Below are 20,751 nucleotides of genomic sequence, written 5' to 3' on the forward strand. Positions count from 1 at the left end.
TAGCACTTGAACACACACATCACCCATGGGGTCTGACAGACTGCAGCTGTGTTAGATGAGATCACTGATGTCATGGTGTGACCCCTCTTGATTATCTTTGAAAGATTATGGTGAATGAAGTCTGGAGGAGACCAAATGTCACTCCTGTCTTCAAGAAGGGCAAGAAAGAAAACCTGTGGAAGTAACCAAACCAATAAACCTCGCATCAATCTCTAGTAAGGTGATGGCAAGAATCTTCCTTCAAAGCACCTTCAAACATGAAGTGCAAGAAAGTGGTAGTTTAGTGTAGTCAACATTGATTTATGAATATTACCAACCTGTTCTGCAATTGGGTGACTACCTAGATGGAAGAGGAGAGCAGTGGGTGTTTGCTAAGATGTTTGACACTATGTCCCATAACATCTTCATGGACAAGCTGACAGAGGTTGAGTTAAATGAATGGACAGGGAGATGGATTCAAAACTGTGTGGCTGGGCCTAGGGAGTGGGTTATGATCAGCAACACAAGGTCTGGTTGGTGTCAAGTCACTATTGTTTCACCCCAGCAGTTGGTACTGGTGCCAGTACTTCTTAAAATTTTCATATTAGCAGTTAAATGAACCTGGGCAATGGGATAGTGGAGTCTCTTTGGTTCAAAGTTTCTACAAAACTGGGAGGAGTTGAGCTGTTGTTCTGAGAAACCTGAACAGGCTGAGGGACTGGGCAGAGAGGAATCCCAGGAAGTTCACGAAAGGCAAATACAAAGTTGGCATCTGGGAAGCAATCACCCCACACACTGGTGCATGCAGAGGGCTAACTGACTGGAAATAAGCTCGGCACAGGACCTCAGGGTCCAAGCTGATCAACAGCCAGAAATACACACCTGTGGCTAAGGTAGCCAACAGCTTTCAGGGCTGTTTGCGGCAGAGTGTTGCCAGCAAGTCAAGGGAGGTGGTCTTTCCTCTCTATTCAGTCCTGATAAGTCCAAACCTGGACACTGTGTCCAGTTCTGAGCTCCTCAGTACAAGACAGATATAGGCCTACTGGAGCAATCCAGCCCACAGACAAAAAGATGATTAAGGGACAGGAGTCGAGTCTCTTTCGTATGAACAGAGGCTGAGAGAGCTGGGACTCTTGAGTCAGGAGAAGAGAAGTGTCAGGATAATCTTGTCAATGTGTATAAATACCTGATGAGATAGAGTGAAGAAGAGTGAGGCTCTTCTCTGTGAAGACTTCTCCAATGCGCACTGACAGAACAAGAGGCCATTGGCACAAAGTGAAACACATGAAATTCCATCTATTCACAAGGAAACACTTTTGCTGTGAGGGTGGTCAAACACTGGCACAGGTTGCCCAGAGACATTTTGGAGTGTCTGTCCTTAAAGATATTCGGAAACCAGCTGGTGCAGCCCTGGATTTAACCTGCTCTGCCTGGCCTTGTGCGGTTGAACTAAATGATCTCAGGCAGACCCTTTCAGCTTACAACATTCTGTGCTTTAACCTCAACTATTCTGTGCTGCTATTTTGGGCAATAAAGTTGATCTACCTACTAGTTACTTCTGAGTATATATAAAGGTGTTAAAAATGTCTTTGCTCACTTTTTCATTTTTTCCTTTGAGGAAATGAATTTTCTCTTTTCTAAAAATTGGTTTCTGATGATGGAAAATAATTTTTTAATTCAATTCTTGCCATTACAGTTTCTTCTTGTAAAGGCAGTGTTTATCTCTAGTGTCCTTTTTGAAATTATAGGAACATTTCATTTGAGAAAATAAATTATATTTAATAGAGATGATGCTGGTCTTTGTTGTGGGAAGTGGACATTTCATACATGAATGGTAAGAACTTCACACTTTAAGTAGCTTGCTTTATTTGTAACTATTTCTTATGCCTCTGGGTGACAGGTTTTTAAATTTACAAGTAAGTAGTTTCTAATGGACATTAGTATTTCTCTTGTCATAGAGATTTGAGAACTATTATTCTTTGCATTAAGCAGAAACACTTTGTTATTTTAGAGTCATGCTGTCACAAAAGTGTTTTGTATGAAGACTGAACAAATTAGTTTTGAGAACAAGTGGTAACTGAAGATAACATGATAATAAATACTTATTCACAGAGCAGTCTAAAGGAAGCAGAAGTTCATTGCCATTTAAAGATCCTATTTAAACAGGTGAAGGGAGCAGCCCTCATGCCCAAATAGGGTCAGTGCCTGGCAGGAAGTAGCCCACACAACTTAGTTAAGCAGCATGAAAGCAGCAGTAGAAGTAAATAGAACTACAGGATATTTTCCATGCTTGACTAGTTTAATGGCCATTAACAAAAAAATGGCTAAGAATGATTAGTGCATTGTTTCATTTAATCTCCCCTCACAGGTAGAGCCTCTCTTTTTAATATGGAAAATTTCTAAATAAGGAATGAGCTTATGGACATAAATGGTTAAAGTTGCTCTGTGGTCCCTGTGTGCATGTATAACAGCATGTCACAGTAAAGAGGAGAGGATGCTGCTGCAGTGCACTCAGCAGAAGCTGCACCTCTGCATGTGATATCTGGCTAAAGCAGTGCCTTTCCTACTGGCATGAGTTGACAACTTGGTGAGTGGCAAAGCCAGACCAGATTCCAATTCTAATGCAAAAGTTAAGATGTTAGAAGTTGAAGTAAATCCCAGCACCTGCTTTTCTTACAGTTTGTCTGGGACTACATCTGAGGCAGCAGCTGAATGTTTCACTCCAAACACAGAGGATCCAGTGCAGCCACTCTGGCCTCTGTTGTCACTACATCACTCACTACCAATGTGGTACTGTAGAAACAAGTTGTGACAGTGGAACAGTATGTATTCTTGCTCTGTGTTCTGGTGAGGTTTTTGCCCAGTCTTCCCCTGCTTTTACACATAACATAATTTACAAAGGGGGGTTGTTTGATCTGGTTTTGATCTGCATGTTGATAAGTCCCACAGTATACAGAAACAGTTAGCTGGTCTGAAATAATTGAAACAGTTAAAATATAAGTAAGATTGCAGTGAGATAAGCATATTAATTTTGCATGACTGTGGGATATTTCTTATTAAGAACAAATAACCATGTAGTACTTCAAAGGGAATGAAACCATAAATTAATCAAATACAGCCAATTAAATACTTTTCAACAGATCAGTTGACCTCTTACTTGTTTTGATCCTGTTATTAAAGTTAAGCAGACAGTGTATTAGCTTTTTTCCAGTGCTTGAATCGTATCCTGTTTCAGTTTTGAAATAACAACTATTAATTTCCAACTCCTAAGGTTTCTCCTTCAAGCCTAATTGAAACAAACAACTTTATTTTTCTAGGTCTCACTCCAAAATGCTCAAGTGTATATTTCTGGCTGAATGCTTGGAGTCCAGCTTTCTTTATGCTTGAATGTTGAAGGAATATAAAGCTATTGGGTGGAAAGGATGGTTTTGTTGTAAAAAATCTGAGGTGGTTTGCAGTGAGCAGATGTCTCTCAGGTTGGGTTACAGTAAAAACAACTCTTCAGTTTGTTAGATCACCCAGTAGCTTGAATATTAGTTTCTTTTTGTTAGGTTGCTGTGGGTTTTTTTGGAAATGAAGGCGTAGAATCACTCTCTTTTAATACTAAAGGTAATGATGTTCATGAGACAGCTAAATGGACCAGAATTTTAAAAAGCAGGAAGGAGTGCTTCCAGACAAATAGATACTCCTTGCCTTAAGATGGGTAACATCTTAGTCACACAGATATCAATGACAAAGCTTGCTTGTATGTTACTGCAGCTCAGATGTCATCCTTAGGGTAACACTTGCAGTACGTTACCTGACTTATTATTCAATATGCTTAAAAAAACCCCAATAAACATGAGGAACTGTGTCTTAATAAACACGCCTTATCTTCACTCTGTGTCTCCTGAAATACATCTTACAGACTACACAGTGTCAGTCTTTGTAGAAGTTAAAATGGATTTGTTGTTAAAATGCCTGAAGTTGGGATGAATTTTCTATTCATTTCATGAAAGTAGAAGATAGAGTAGGTGAACCATATACTACTGCCTACTTCCACATGACTTCTTCAAAACCATAGAATCATAAGGATTTTTAAAGGTCATCTAGTCTAAATCCCTTGCAATGAGCAGGACCCTCTTTTAGATCATGTTGCTCAGAGCCCAGTCCAACCTGATCTTGAATGTTGGCATGGATGGGTGGCAGATGACAAGTTGCCAACTTGTTCTGGTGTTTCAGCACACACATTGCAAAAAAAATATTCCTGACGTCTAGTTTACACTCACTTACCTTTTGTTCTATCACTACAGTCCCTACTAAAAAGTCTGCCCCTGTGTTTCTTGTAAACCCCCTTTGAAGTATTGAAAAGCTGCAGTAATGTCTTTTTGGACCCTTCTCTTCTTCAGAGTGAACATTCCTGACTCTCTCAGCCTTTCCTTGTAAGACAGGTGTTCCATCCCTCTGGTTATTTTTGTGGCCCTCCTGTGGACCCACTCCAACAGGTCCTTTCCTATGCTGAGGACCCCAGGACTGGTCATAGTACTTGAGCTGAAATCTCATCAGAGCAGAGCAGGGGGGCAAAATCACCTCCCTCAGCCTGGTGATCACACTGCTTTTGATTTGGACATGTTTGGCTTTCTGGGCTGCAAGTGCACATTGTGCATCTCCCTTTAGACTCCATAGGATTAAATCACAGAATCATAAAAGTGTAGAAAATCCTAAGTCGATAGATAAACACAAGAATCATCAGTCCAACTCTTGGCCCTGCACAGGACAGCCCCAAGAATCACAATGTGTGTCTGAGAGCATTGTCCAAATACCTTTTGAGCTCTGTCGGGGTTAATTGCTGGAGATGTCCCTGGAGAGCCTGTTCCAGTGCCCAACCACCCTCTGGGTGAAGAATCTTTTCCTGATATCCAACCTAAACATCCCCTGACAGAGTTTCATGGCATCCTTTACAGCCATGTCACTGTCACCACAGGGAAGACATCAGTGTCTGCCCCTCTGCTTCCCCTCATGAGGAAGCTGCAGAACTGCTGGGAGGTCTCCCCATCTCCTCTAGGCTGAACAGACCAAGTGACCTCAGCCACACCTCATGTGGCTTCCTCTCAAGGCCCTTCACCATCTTCATGCCTCTCCTTTGGACACTTTCTAATAGCTTTAGATCTTCCTTATATTGTGGTGCCCAAAACTGCCCCCAGCACTGGAGGAGAGGCTGCCCCAGTGCAGAGCAGAGCAGGACAATCCCACCCTTTGTATGCAATCAATATGGATGAACATGTGTTCTTGAGGTCTGGGTATATGACTAGGAGAAGTTCATTTATGTTTGGCCAGGAATAAATACATTTGTTCTTACCTTAAGCCAGTCCTGTATGTACACTGACTTCATGAGGAACAGAACTGGGCTCAGTATTTGTGACTCTTCAGAGCTGGGGGTGGATTGTTTCCGCATGTCTGGAATGCAGAGCTTTCCTGAAGTCAAATTTTACAAACGGCATCTCTTGGTCTTGGAAAATTGTTATGCCTTGCTGAGTTTTTTCTTCCTGTCCTATCAGTGTAGCTCATGCACTGATAGTGCACTTGAGTGGTGATTAAAAGCAGTGGTTTTATTTTTGCTTGCTTTAGAAGTATCATACTATTATGAATTGCTGCTGTGAACTTTTAAACTCAGGAGTATTCCTGAATAAATGTGATAAGGGATTAGGTAATCCTGGTTGCAGAGTTCCTTCCTTCACTGAAATAAATAATTTTTCAGCTTCACTGTAGCTTTTTTTTTTTTTTAAATAAATTGTTTTTTAAAATTCATTTTAACTCTTTAATATCCCCTAATACTTCTATTGAGTTTTCCCTTTATATTTTTATATTTAAGATCTGACTTGATAGGTATTTTCAATGACAAGCTGTGGAAAAAATTTTACATCACGTAATTAGAAAACACTTTGGGATATTTAGAGGGTAATAAAAATTGGTTGCACAAGGCAATTCAGACTACATTTTATTATACAAACACTTATATGACTTAAAAATATCAACATAGTCTAATCATGTGTTGTGTTGGCATTTTATTTGCATGCAGGAAGTAGTATGCTTGAAAATCAAATAAACATCCATTTGATCTTCATTGTCACTCTTCATATTCCTGAAATCACGTTGCTTGAAAAGTTATTGATTATATCCAAGTAATTTCTCCATTAGAAATAATGAAGGTAATAGAAATATGAGTTAGAAGCTGGGGTCTTCTAAGAGCATATATAGTGTATAGTGTTAAGGTGCATATATGTATAGTGTTAAAGTATTACTCATACCTAGATGATCATGGTAGGTCTCTTCCAACTGAACTATTCTATTCTATTCTATTCTAATGGAATTGCATGCTTTCTATGTCTGATGCTTTCTCCCTGACTTCTGCATTTATGACTTGCAAAGGCACCATCTGTATTTGGTGAATAAAGATGTTCTCCTGGGGATTCCTACAAGCTTCAAATGGGACTTCTTCCAGAGCCCACTGCAGCGTATTTGCATTATGTTTATTGTTTGATTGAATTACTCTTTCAACACAAAATTCTGTTTATAGACAAGGACACCAGCTATACGAAGCCAGACAAATGTAGAGTGACCATGCAATCCCTATCTCAAAGAACATGTAATCTTCTTTAGTAGGAGACAACATACAGCCAGGCACCAGGGAGCTTAAAAAGTGATGTGATAGCTAGAGAGGTGGTAGTGTTAGTCCAGCATAGCTCTGCTAGGACCCAGCAACTAAGATTTCTTGCCTTTATTCAGCAGTCCAGTTCTGAAATCCCCCAATTATGGGAGCTGGACATACTGTAGTGCTTCCCTCACATTGTGTATTAAATAGGTTTGGAAGGCCAAATTAACTTTTGGTAGAACTTAATTGTTACAGTAGAGTATGAGGATGGAGGAACTGAATTCAGTTTTAGGCCTTTCCTAGTGCTGACGTGCCTTCCTCAACAGATTTCAGTTGGGTGCTGGGCTTTTCATTGCATGCTGAATAGATTTAACAATGTACTGTTACACTGTTCTATTTGTTTGAAAGTGAAGAAATTCAGGGTTATGATCTTGGTATTTCTTAATGGTAGGGAATAAAATTCAGATGCTTACCAGATTTCAAGCATTGGTTGAAACACATACTGTGTGCTTAAATTAAAGGTCTTCAGACTTTCCTTTCTGCCCACAGACCTTGTTCATCTTGAGCTACTATAGCTCCTGATGCTTAGGACAGGACCATATGTTTATTTTGTTATCTTAGACCTATAATTGAAAAATGTAACATTATCCCCCAATGAGAAAGCAACTGCCATGGCATTCTGGCATTTAAAGCCTCAATCTTTAATATTAACTGTGCTAAAGGAAACTTAGAAGTATTTTACATCTGATTCACTTTATATTTGATTCAAAGTTTAAGTAACTCCTCAAATATTTTGTTAAAGTAGTTCTGACATGTGGAAAATAAAATCCCATGTGGCATTTAGCAGGATTTCTTTGAGTTACAACTGAAATAAAGATTTGACAGCAGATATTTTATTGTTATTTGTTCTTGGGTTTTATGTATCCATAAAAAATTAAAATTATGCCTTTTCAATTACTTGTTTTATTTTGGTTCAATAAAGGACATTTTCCCTGTGCTCCCTCTTGGATTTAGTCTTTCACATGCTACAGTGAGACTGTATTTGTCTGAGATACCATATCAGTTTCCTCTCGAAGCTACCGAATTCTCTGCAGCCTTGTTGCAAAGGCATGACTACAAATCAGTTATGCTTTTTTGTTCCACAGTTTTGCATTAAGCAGTCAGATCAAGAACCCAAACTTGATGTTTGCATATATTCTGTCTGCTGTATCAGTCTCTTCATTCACTCAGTTCATTGCCATACAGCAAATGCTCACCTGCATGGCTTTGTTCTTGCCAATGGGCACTAGTCTGGGTTAACTGATGCAGCTGACCTGACTCTTAAGGCATTCCTGCCATTCCTGCATGGAGCCTGCTTCATCCTCAAAAGGCACACTAGCCTCTAGGGTTTGCAGATGGTGTGACTCTTTGTTTGAGACTGTGTGGAGAGAAAAATCCAAGGCTTGATGTACCTTAGAAACTAAATCTGTGAACAATTCTAAGCATTTCATCTGTTGGTAATATGTGCCATCAATCCAGAGTGGGTTTTTAGTGTTTGCAGAAGTTGATGGATATGTTCCCTGCATCTAATACTTCACTGCTACTATTATTAGTAGTATTACTATAATTGTTGAAATTACTTGTTTTTATCCCTTTTTCCCCCTCATTCATCTGATTTTATTGAATGTTTGTTAGCAACAGGATTTGAGCTCAGGTGTCTAGTTTTAGCTGAGAAGGACAACAGCAGAGGAAATCTGTTTTGAAAAGAAAACAATGATTGTTGCTTGCGTGTGAAAAGGAGAAGGATGAGTTTGGTTTCAAATGGTACTACCTGTTGCAATACAACATGTGCAATATGTTATTGTGCCAATAATACTTGTATTACCCCATTTCTGTGTAGTAATTTTTAGCTTGATTTCTCCTGGTGATCTGGTTCACAAAGTTGAAAGAAGCCACTTTTTTCCCCTGAGTACTTATGGGTGATGTTTATGTGGTTTTCATCTTTTAGTTGTGAATTCTGAGAGCTGACCAGATTTCTTTTACCTGTAAAAAACATACGTGTGTGTGCATATGTCTGTCTGCAAGTCAAATTTGCAGACAGGGAATGCCCTTTTTAGGGTTAAAATTTTGTGGAATATTAAATTACTAGCTTCCAAAATACAGTTAGGAACATTTATAAGTTAAATGTCAGACATTTCTGCTGACAAGCTAGAGATAGTCATCTGTATTGCTTTGATGTTGGTGCTGGAAACCCATATTATTCATCTCATTTCAGCCACTGCTGGCAGTTGCAATTTTGGTTGCAATTATTTCTACCTTGAATTTGGCCAGTTGTGCTTATGATCTTCCTGTGAATCCTGTTCAGATTGCTTATGCCTCTGGTGGTGTGCTGGATTCAGCCATCGCAAAGCTCTCAAAACAGTTACAGCTCCGAGTACTATCCTTACCATGTGGTTTGTGTTATGCATGGTGGAGTTTCACTGTGTTAAAGTGTGTCCAAAAAGTGCACCTTTGGCGTAAAACTCCAAGTATAGTCATGAGAAATTTTACTTGGTCATGGCATTTGACTTGAGTTGCTGTCCAGTTTTACTTCATTAAGAAAAATACTAAAAAAATTTAAAAAAGAAAAAGCTTTTTGAAAATACAAAAAATAACATTTTGGGGAAGCAATGATGCAGTACTGTGGACTGACTTCATGGTTTTGTTCATCACTAGGTGAAACGAAGTCCTTTGTCAGCTGTGCATGGATACAGCAATTTTTTTTGCCTCAATGGCTTCTTATAATTTAAAATGAAAAAATTAGTTTGAAAGGTTGAGGTCTTTCTGTTCTAAAATCCTGAGATATGTGATAATCAGGAATAATAGTTATTTTACTAGGGCTGTGGAGTTTTTTAACTGGAGTTTTTATTAACGGAATAATTTTACTGAATAATTTTATGAAGTTGTGGCTAGCACAGGTCTTTCCCATGAGAACTTTCTCCTGTGTTTTGTGAACAAAGATAAAGTTTGGATGTTATTGAAACAGTGTCTCGAGATTTGGACAGTTCAGGCCTGGCCAATCAGGCCTAGGGGGAGGTTTCTGACTGACCAATCTGGGTGACCTCTGAAAAGTCTATATAGGTTGGAATCAAAATAATAAAGCTCTCTTTTCTATGCCACACTGAGAATCCAGGTCTTCTTCTCTGCTAGTGGCTCAACAGCGACATGAAGTGAATAATTTATTTTTAAAAAATTATTGCAAAATTTTATTTTTAAAAATTTGTTTTAAAAATTTTGATAATTTAATCCTAACTGAATAATTTCAGTTTTAGTTGAACATAAGAAGTCTGGCTAACTTCTTGATTCTTCCTTATGTGGCATGGTTAAACTAGCTCTATTTATCTCTTCTGTTGATTTTTAAAAATAGTGGATGGGCAGCTTTCACTCTATTAAATTCCAGTGGAAAACTGAAATTCATTGAAGCCGTGTTTTGTTTTCAGACTGTTTGTATGTTTTATGGTCCAAATATGCTTTTAACCTTTAAACTTATACTTTAATGCTCATTCCTTCTTTATACATTTATCAACTTCTGTAGTAATACAGCCCTTTAATTTGTGTAGGACAGTGCATGTGGAATCATACAATCATACAAAAATATTCTGAGTTTGAAGGAGACCACAAGGATCATCAAATCCAGCTTCTGGCCCTACACAGAAAGCCCCTGGAGTCATGCCATGTGTCTGAGAACATTGTCCAAACAAACACTGAACTCTGTCAGGCAGTGACCAATTCCCTGGAAAACCTGCTCCAGTGCCCAGTCACTCTCTGGTGGTTGGCATGTACAGTCAGCATTTGTCAAATACATTTGACTTATACGGTCAAATTGATCTTGCTTCAAAAGCTGACAATAATTTGGTTTGAGCTGCTGTCAGTAGTCACAGTGATAGGCTGACAGCTAGTTTCTGCCTCTCTGGAGGGAGGTCACAAGTCCTGCCTGCAGACTGCTTCTGCATGGTTTCCATTCTCCACAGGCTCACAGGTCCTGCCAGGAGTCTGCTCCAGCATGGACCTTCCAGAGGTTCACAGCCTCCTTTGGGCATCCAGCTGCTCTGACTTGGGGTCCTCCACAGACTCCTCCATGGACCTCCATAGGCTGCAGGGGCACAGATGCCCCACCAGGGTCTTCACCATGGGCTGCAAAGGAATCCCAGCTCTGGAACCTGGAGCACCTTGTCCCCCTCCTTCACTGACCTTGGTTTCTGCAGGGCTGTTGCTCTCACATATTCTCACTCTTCTCTCCCAGCTGCTGTGGCACAGTGATTTTTTCCTCTTCTTAATTCTCTTGTCCCTGAGGTGCTGCTGCCATCCCAGAGGGGCTCAGCTCTGGTCAGGAGTGGGTCTGTCTTGGAGTTATCTGGCACTGACTGCATCAGACACAGCAGAAACTTCTAACATCTCACAGAAGCCAACCCTGTAACTCTCCCGCTACCAAAACCTTGCCTTGCCAACCACCACAATACATTGGCAGTGCAGTTTGCCACAAGTAAGCTGTAATGTCTCCCAAATATGAAAATCTTTTAAAAATATGCTGAAAATTTATGTTTCTGTTAAGAAAAATTTGTAATGCAGAAATTTGTAGACTTGAATGTTGCCTTTTCACATTAGTTATTTCCTTTCATTGTCAGGCCTTTGTCTAATTTTAGTGGTTCCATTCAAAAATAAACTTAGCATTTGGGAATGTGCAAAATGAAAAGCTTCTGATGAGTTTCACCATAGAGACACTTACAGTTTTACCTTTCTGTAGCCAGCTCTTTCCCCACTGCTTCACTCAAGTCTAACAGTGACAGCAAATTAGAGGTAGCTGTGGTTGTTCATACATGCTGCTGTCCTCCACAGTTTCACCACACAACTGCTTGGAGAATAGACATGAGAAAACCCTTGGGCTGAGATCAAGACAGTTTAGCAGGGAAAGCAGAAGTTGTGCATGCAAGCAAAGCAAAACAAGGAATTGATTTACTGCTTCTCATGGCAGGCAGGTGTTCAGCCATCTCCAGAAGAGCAGGGCCCATCATGCATAACGCTGACTTGGGAAGACACAAACACCATCACACCAAACACATACCTTTTTCCTTCCTCCAGCTTTATATGCAGATCATGTTGTCATCTGCTATGGAATATCCCCTTGATTCAGCTGGGATCACCTGTCCTGGCTGTTGCAGCTCCTTTTGCACCCCCAGCCTGCTCATTGGTGGGAGGGATGTGAGGAGCAGAAAAGGCTTTGGCTCTTTGTAAATTCTGCTCAGCAGTAATGAAAGCATCTCTGAATTATCAACTCTGTTTCCCACACAAATCCCAATGCCAGCCCCATACTAACTACTGTGAAGAAAATTATCTCCATCCCAGCCAAAACCAGAACAGTCACTTAATGAGAAAGTGATGCTGATAGTGCTTCAGTTTCTCACTTGGTGAGAAACAAAAATTTGCTTTTCCAGCTATTTCAGCATAAAATGGGAGCTTTGCCTACTGGTTCTCTTTCTAATAGCTTCTCAAGAACAGGTGTGGTGAGGTCAGCTTTGTGCTTGGATAGTGTGTTATTATGGAGAGTAATTACTGAGGTTTTGTTTTCCAGTGACGCTTGCGGAAAAGCATTTTTTTCAGACCCTGTATCCTAGGACATTTTTTAAATGCATGTGACTGTTTCACACAGTGATTTTATTTAGGCCTACACATCTGATTTCATTATTCATAAACATATTTCTTAGTAGTTGTCGTATGAATAAATTGGGTTTGCGTTATTTTTTTCCTTAATGCATTTCTTTTTGTTAGGTACAAGTACTGGAGGACTTAATTTTCTTCTAAAATAATACTTCATCTTTATGTAATGCCTCACAATTTTTAAAAATGCATTGCACTTGTGTTGTTCAACTTCCTTTAAAATCCCTTCCTTTTATACCTTTACTTCTGTTGCACTTGTCTGAAGTGACACACCTTCATTCTAGTTAGGATTGACAATGAGGGGTTTATTGACTTTGACCTTCTGATTGTTTAAGCTTCAGTTTATTCACATCTAATATTGACTTTTCCAGCCAAATCTCTTGATTTGCAAGAGGATTTGCTCTTCTTTTTCTATTGCTGTAAGAAAATGGTTAATGTTCCTGATAATTAGTGTACATGATATAATTCTGGCATTTCATTCACTGCTTTTCTGAGGGATGTGCACTCGCAGCCTGAGAGGTGGCAAACCATTAATCCATAAAGCACTGGCTGCATTGTGTGTTAGTCTGCTTGTAAGAAGAGATAAGGTGTGACAGGATTTTGTTGTCTGTGCACAGCAGGATTCTCCATTCTTTTCTGTCACCTTGGGCAGAGAAAAACTGCAGTAACAGGAGTAGCTATGAGTAAATGTCTCATCCTTATGAGAAGACACATCATTAACACATCCATGGTTGCAATGTCATGAGGGTCTTCAGCAGCCTAGATCTTTATACCTGTGTATAGAACTTCCAGAAGGACTGAGTGATGGTGAATCAAGTATTTTTGGCTTCTACTTCAAGTAGCACTTAGCTGTTCTCAAAAAAAACTGAAATGTCTGCTTTGTGATGTGGAGTAGAGGTAGCAAATAATATTTAGCTTTTAGGATTAAATTATGAAAGACTTCACTATCCAAGTTAAATGTTTTCAGTAATCGAGCAACTATATGAAATCACTTCTGTGTGGCTTTGACTCTTTAAAGACAGGTTATTTCTCTTTTCTTAATTAGGTCTTTACTAATGTGCTGACTCACCCAAAATGTCCATAGAAGAATAATGGAAGCCCCTGAATACCTTGATTTGGACGAAATAGATTTCAGTGATGATATATCGGTAAGTACAAGTATAATTTTATTTGTTCAAGTTGAGACAACCGTAGATATCTCAGTCCTGATGTAAAAAGCAACACTTCTGCTAAAAGCCACACATCTTTTTACTTAATATAAAGGAGTGTTTAGACAGGTTGAATCTAGAGTAAAATAAAATGTTTTGTAAAGGAAATCTAATAAGCTTGGAATGAAAACTTGATTCCTCTCCTCTAGCTGTAAACCAAATTAATAAATTAGTTTCATTTTGGGGTTGCTTTTCTCCTGTATTGTCCTGAATGATCTATATGTTCTGTAGTGCTAGCCTCAGACACCAAAATTTTAAGTTTACCTTTTCTAATTGGATCTATTTCAGTTATAAAAAACCTGCTTCTCTCACCTCTGCCCTTTTCACCAGTAATCATTTCCCAGTACAGCAGGATTTTATCAAAAGGTGAGGTAGTGTACAGAAAGAGATAGAAAGACTTCCAGGGATTCGTAGGCAACACTGATCCTTAGTGTCACAAATAAAACAACTGCAGCCATAATTGCAAGGAAAAATACTGTGTTACTGTGCTACTGTGTACATTGTTAGTGTACTTATAGCAGGCACTGACCCAGTGTATTTCTCTATTACTCATAATACTACTTCTACTGCTGGTGTTTCTGCTTTTTGTGCAATAGAGTGGTTCGTATGTTAAATGTTTGATAAACAAGACTTGAATATATAAATTAAATCTATAAGAGAATTTAGTAATTCAATTTTCAGATGAAAATAGGTCACCATCTTCTTCTACATGCTTTGTAGTTTTATTGGGTTTTGTTGGTTTTTTGTTGGTTTTTTGTTGGTTTTTTTTTAACAAAGGGCCTTGTTTTTCCTTTAGCATTTGGGATTCTTGATTCATTTTAAAACATTCCAGATGCTTTATTCAGAGACAAATTCCTTTTGAAGAGGAATTTTTTTCTACCTATTGTACTGTTGAATTTTTATTAAAGCAGAATATGGCAAATGCCCAAAATATTACAAGACAATGAGCCAATCTTGAGTGAGTACCTTATTATGGTCAACTTTCTTTTTATTGCTATTATATGCTAGATTATGTCCTGGTATCTGTTTCTATACTCAGTTTTGTAAAACTGTAAAACATAATAGATGTAACCTTTCCATGTCCCTCCCATTGTGGCTGTTGCTGCATACTGGTGGGTTAGGTTACTCACTTTTCTGCTGAACAGCTCAGGCTGCCTGCTTTAATAGGCTGTTCTTTCAGTGGATGCTGAACATTAAGTAAAAGAACATCACAAATGATTGAGGTAGCAGTTTTACTCCCTGCTTTAGCAGGTAAGAGGACAAGGGATTTGTTGCCAGAACCCAGATCAACAAGAGAATTCATAGTTACTCTAGTGTTCTACTCATATCTCACCATACACAGTTTAGAGATACCTGACATTCACATTTTATCATTAGCCTGCTCTGGTAAGAGCAGCTGCATAGCGTCTGTATTAGCAAACCATACTATTCCTGCTAGCCCTCTGGTTCTAATCCAGTGCAGAAAAGTGACTAATAATAATGGCAGCAAGAAGGCTGTTAAAATGGTGCACTTAAAAATGTACCTCAGTTAGAAAGCCACTGTTTGTAGTCCAGACGCTTGTAGTCCATTTCAGCAAGACTGACCAAAATGTAATAGACATAAAAAATAGACAGGAAAACAGGAATTTGTTTTAAAAAGAAAGTATGTAAGTCAGACCTGGATGAAAGGAGTTTGTCGAATTTTTTGTTTTATTTTCCTTTGTTGGTTTTTTTTTTGTTGTTGTTCCATTTGTACATAAGAAAAGGAAACTCTACATTTCTCCAATATCATAGAATCATGGAATTGTTTTGGTTAGAAGGGACCTTTAAAGGTCATTCAGTTCCAGTCCCCCTGTCATAGGTAGGGACACTTTCCACTAGGTCAGGTTGCTCCAAGGCTCATAGTAATGGGTTGATATTGACTGGTCACCAGGTGCCCACCAAGCGATTCTGTCACTCCCTCCATCAAGAAGCTTGTGCTTCAAAGAGAGGGACACCACTCACCAATACTATCACAGGCAAAAAAACTCCTCCTGGCAATTTAATTTGTTTATTGCCAAACAAGGAGAAATCTAAGAGCACCTTTTCCCCACCCCTCCCTCTTCACAGTTTCCACTTCACTCCTGAAGGCTCTGCCTTGCCACCTCTATAAGTGCAGTGGGATAGGGGAAGATGGGGTTTGCATTCAGGTTATCACACAGTGTCTCTGCCATTCCCTCCTCCTCATCCTCTTCATGCCTGCACCAGCATGGGGTCCTGCCCACGGAAGACAGTCCTCTGTGATCTTCTCCAGTGTGAGTCCTTCCCACAGGCCACAGTTCCTCATAGAATGTACCAGCGTGCATCCTGTCCATGAGACACAATCCTTCAGGAACAGACCTGCTCTGGCATGGGTCTCACATTTCCTGTCAGAAAACCTGCTCTTATGTGGTCTCCTCTCCACAGGCATTCATTCCTTCCAGGAGCCTGCTCCAGCACTGTCTTTCCCCAGGCTGCAGGTTCCTACAGGGTACATCCACATGCTCCAGTGTGAGGTCGTCTATGGGCTGAAGGCTGGGTATCTGCTCTGCCATGGTGTTCTCCTTTGACTAGAAGGGAATCTTTGCTCCAGCGCCTGGAGCACTGCTTTCACCTGTCTCTTCCTTGACCTTGCTGTCTCTCATGTTTTTATTCCTCTCTCCCAGCTTCTGTTACGCAGTGTTTTTCACCCTTTCTGAAATCTGTTATCCCAGAGGCACTACCAACATCTCTGATGTCCTCAGGCTTTGCCAGTGGCTGATCCACAATGGAGTGAGCTGCTTCTGTCCTACGTGGGGGCAGTCCCCGCTCTTAGCTTGCCACATAAACCAAATACAATCGTGTATGGTGCGCATCCACAACTTCTATGGCAACCTGTTGCAGTGTCTCACTACCCTCACTGTAAAAAGTAGCATTGTTGTATCCTAAATTGATATCTTTTCATTTGCTCCTTGTCCTGTCTCTACAGGCCCTGGAAAACAGTCTTTCTCTGGTTTTCTTATAAGCCTCTATATGTTGGAAGGCCAAAAGAAAGTGTCTCTGAATCCTCCTGCTCTCCAGGATGAAGGACCACAGCTTGCTCAGCCTTATTTCACAGCAGAGGTGTTCCAGCCCACTGTCTGTTTTCATGGTCTTCTCCTGGACCTACTGAACAGATCCATGTCTTTTTTGTCCCAGGGACCCCTGGGTCGGAGGCAGTACTCCAGGTGGAATCTCCCAAGAATGCAGTCCAGAGGGAGGATCACCTCCCTCACTCTGCTGGCCAGGCTTTGTTGCAGCCCAGGATGCAACTGGCTTTCTGCTCTGCAAGTGAATATTGCCACTTTATGGCACATTGCTCATTCTCGAGTATGCCAAGTTCTCTGCAGGGCTGCTCTCAGTACCCGAGTGTGTATGGATACTGGGCATTGCCCTGACACATGGGCAGGATCTTGACCTTGTTGGACTTTATGATGTTCCCACAGGCCCAAACCACAAGCCTTCCCAAGGTCCCTCTGGATGGCACTCCTTTCCACCAGCAAATCAACCACACCACTCAGCTTGGTGTCATGTGAAAGCTTGCTAAGAGTGTACTTGATCCCCTTGTCTGTGTCCTCGATAAAGATATGAAATACTATTGGTTACAGTATGCATCCTTGAGGGACACCGCTCATTACTGAGTTTCATTCGGACATCGAGCTGTTGATTGTAACTCGCTGGACGTGGCCAATACCATCTAGCCATCAAACCCATATCTCTCCCCTTTAGAGGCCAGGAGGTCAGGAGGCTTGAATATAGCGTGTCAAAGGCCTTACAGAAGTTGAGGCAGATGGCATCTGTAGCTCTCGTTACTCCATTGTAGAAGGCCACTATCTTAGTCAGGCACAACTTTCCCTTTGTGAAGCCATGCTGGCTCTCTCTAGTGAGCTCTCTGTCATTCATATGTTTCAGCATAACTTCCAGGAGGATCTGCTCCATGCTTTTACTGGGCACTGAGGTGTGGCTGACCTGCTAGTAGTCCTGAGGCTCTTCTTTTTATCCTTGTTAAAAATGAATGTCACATTCACTTTTGTCTAGTCTTTGGAGACTGACTGCTATGATTTTTAAAATATTATTGAGAGTGGCTTAGCAGCTATATCTACCAACTCCATCAGAGCTCTGTAATGCAAATATGATGCTTAGTTTATAAACTAAGAGGGTTCCATTCCAGATCTAAATGGTATAGTATATTTGACTCTGTAGTTCAGACAGCAGAACAGGTTTCTGGAGCTCTTGTTTACAGTAAAAAAAAATAATATTCTGTCTGCAGTGACATTAAGCAATCCAGCTGAATATTTTCATTTATTTCTTCATGAATAACTGCTCACAGAAAGGAAGGGGAAAAAAGACCTTTAAGTTGCATTAAATGATAGATACATCATCAAATATTTGTTTTACACTTTCACCTTTACCCATTTCCCCTGATTCCCAGTCACATTTTGACTATGAATTTATTCCTGCTCTGAAGTTTTATGCTGTTGGTATAGTTCCCTCAAGATTTCCTTTGATTGAAATGCAGGGTTTATTTTGTACTGGCAAATTGAGCAAATTGAAACTATTTTGTTTTTTGGTTTATAGAAATGATACAAGATAACCTCCTCATGACCAGAGTTCCTGGTGCTAAGATACTTTTAACTATTAGAGATTGAGTGTATGGATAATTGCTCTGATCATTCTAGTAGCTCTGTATGAATGAAAGCCTGGCTCAGTGGTGCCAGTGTGGGACTGTGCCTACTTTAAAGGTTTGTGAAATGCAAGTGCAGTAATTGAGTTCAAATCTAAGTAAACAGCTGTTGAGTTGCCCGGGATTTTGGAACAGCTATAAAATCTTCATGTGGATCCTTGCCTGGCAGGAAAGATGTAGACCATGCATGGTCAGGCATGTGCCCAAGCTGCTAGCCTCCCATTTACTCAACACTGGGCCCCTCCTGAGCTTGCTGTCACTCTTCCTTGGCCAGAGGAATGCCTGGGTCATGCCTCAGGCTCACACACAGCCAGATTTTTCCTACCCAGCAACCAGGCTTGCCGGACTCAGTGCGGAGGGTTCTACATCACTGTGCAGGCACAGTCATTGTGTGAAGCAGATTGATTTATTTATCATTCAGCTGATGCTCTCTCTTACATTTCTCTCTTTTTTCCTGTCTCCCATTTGAGAATCGAGCAAAATGCAGATGTCTCCTAAGTTGTTCATAGGAAGTGTTAGTTTCATACAGACAATTTTGTATCTCCAACAGTTTTAGTGACTATATAGGTTTTCTTTGAAAGTAAAGGGAAGTATAACATATCAAGGGTCTATATAAGATGCTATCAACAGCACATAGTACAAATAACCTAACCAGTGCTCCAAAGATGCTAATCACAGCTTTAAGAAAGATGTTTATTTTGGGGAGGTGATATTTCCCATATGCACTGTACTGGGCTAATCTCTTTCCTTCTCTGTTTTTTTGGGTGTTTTGGGTTTTGGTTTTTTTTTGTTTTTTTTTTGTTGGGGGGTGGTTTGTTTGGAATCTGCTTAAATTGACACTACTATTGAAAAAAATCTTTCTGCAACATCAGGTCAAGTGTTATTCCTTTACTTTTTCTCAATGTAGCTTGGTACACCCAAATAAATGTCTAAGAGAGTGCATTGCATAGTTAATAAATAATTAGGAAAATGTATTGTAAAGTTACTAATTAATTGGGATTTTAAAATCAATGAAACATTTTGTTTTCCACTATAGCACAGCAAATAAACTGAGACTAGCAAATGAGACTGTTAAATTGTTTAATTGGAAACACTTGGAAAAAAATTGCTGTAATGGAGAAAGGTGCCTGTTTTCAGTATCTAAATGAAAACAAAGAGCTGTGCATTTAAGAGCGGGATAGAGTCATTGGTGTCTTGATCCAGTGGTGATAAATTATTTGCATTCTGATACTACAACAGTAGGAGTTGGACATGGTTGTTCAGGCTTTTGGGGGTTTCAATGATAATGTGGTCTGAGAATCACACTATGCATGCAGCTTTGCACTTTGACTCCATTTAGGATACAACAGAATGCTGAAAAATTTTGTTTGTTGATTTGCTAGGGTCTTTTTACTATTTTGTATAATATATCTCTTCTACTACATGTGATCAGTTATTTCTTCTTTCTGATATTTCTTGGACACAAGTGTGTCTGCAAGTGGTGGACAAGTGGCACCGCCACTTTGAACAGCCATATTAAAGATATTTTTTCTCATGTGTTTGGTTTCAAATTTATTGCATTAAAATTTGAAAACCATGTGAAATTTAAAGGTTGACATTGGTATTAATTCAGATTTTGTAGTGCCGTGTTACATAACCCTGAACACATAATATATGAACAAATGTATTGTATTATAAGAGAAGTCCCATTTTTCCCTGAATTAGCAGTCTGTTGGAAAAATCTCAGAATATCTTGCATTTGTATGGAATGCTTGTTACTGCTTCTTGTCTCATTTGCTGTTGATACTGTTCTTCCATCTTACAGAGTTATTTAGGGGTTTACTAGAATTCACTATTTTGATTTGGACATAGGCATGCCTTAAATGCAGAAAAAGAGCCCAGACCTCAAACAGTAATCAAAAATTCCATTACATATATTATCTTAGGAACAAGCGCTTAGTTTGGTACTGAATGCCACCATGAACCACCACAGGCTTTAATTAAAACCAAAGATCACAGTAAACATTGACTAACGAAGCGACATGATGTGCTCAGCTCTTACGTTGTCAGTTATACCTTTGGGCATGGCCCTCAACTCTGGCTGATATTGTTGCTCTAATGGTGAAATGTGAGAAACGGTGTTTAATTTTGTATGCAAAAAAAAAAAATTGAATTATTGAATGAAGAGTTGGAAGTAATTAACTTTAAATGCTGTTGAATAAGCATTCAGTCTAAAATTCTGTTCTAAAACCCTTCCAAGGAAGGGCTGCAATCTCAGCTTCTTTTGCTGTCTTGTGTAACCTTGAAATTTATGGCTGAAGAAAAGCTAGAAAACATTACTGATGATTACAACTGGAGCTAGAGTATGAGAGAAAATAGTTCTAGTGGAAAGAGGTGGGAATGCATTGTTTTTTTGGTTGGGAAATGTCTACTTTAAAAAGTAACTTTAGTTGCTTCCTGGAGCAAGAGCTGGTTCTTTACATTTTAACCACAAAATACAGAAGGCAGAAATGTAAAAAGTCTTTTTAAGGACAGAGGTAAGTGGGAGGAAATCTGTTAATGAAATCAAATAAATAAGATTA

At 39.6% G+C, this 20,751-nt stretch overlaps 1 protein-coding gene across 1 annotated transcript in view; it reads left to right on the forward strand.

Moving 5' to 3' along the window:
• SNCAIP (synuclein alpha interacting protein) overlaps window positions 1–20,751 on the forward strand; it is an 88,269-nt gene that overhangs the window by 25,103 nt on the left and 42,415 nt on the right. The window contains exon 2 of the mRNA XM_085043436.1: window positions 13,329–13,431. Coding sequence (XP_084899562.1) covers window positions 13,375–13,431 — 57 coding nt within the window. The 5' untranslated portion in view covers window positions 13,329–13,374. The remainder of the gene's footprint in view (window positions 1–13,328; window positions 13,432–20,751) is intronic.

The sequence above is a fragment of the Lichenostomus cassidix genome, chromosome Z, assembly GCF_008360975.1.
Source record: "Lichenostomus cassidix isolate B80296 chromosome Z, HeHo_3.0, whole genome shotgun sequence".
NCBI classification, from domain to species: domain Eukaryota; kingdom Metazoa; phylum Chordata; class Aves; order Passeriformes; family Meliphagidae; genus Lichenostomus; species Lichenostomus cassidix.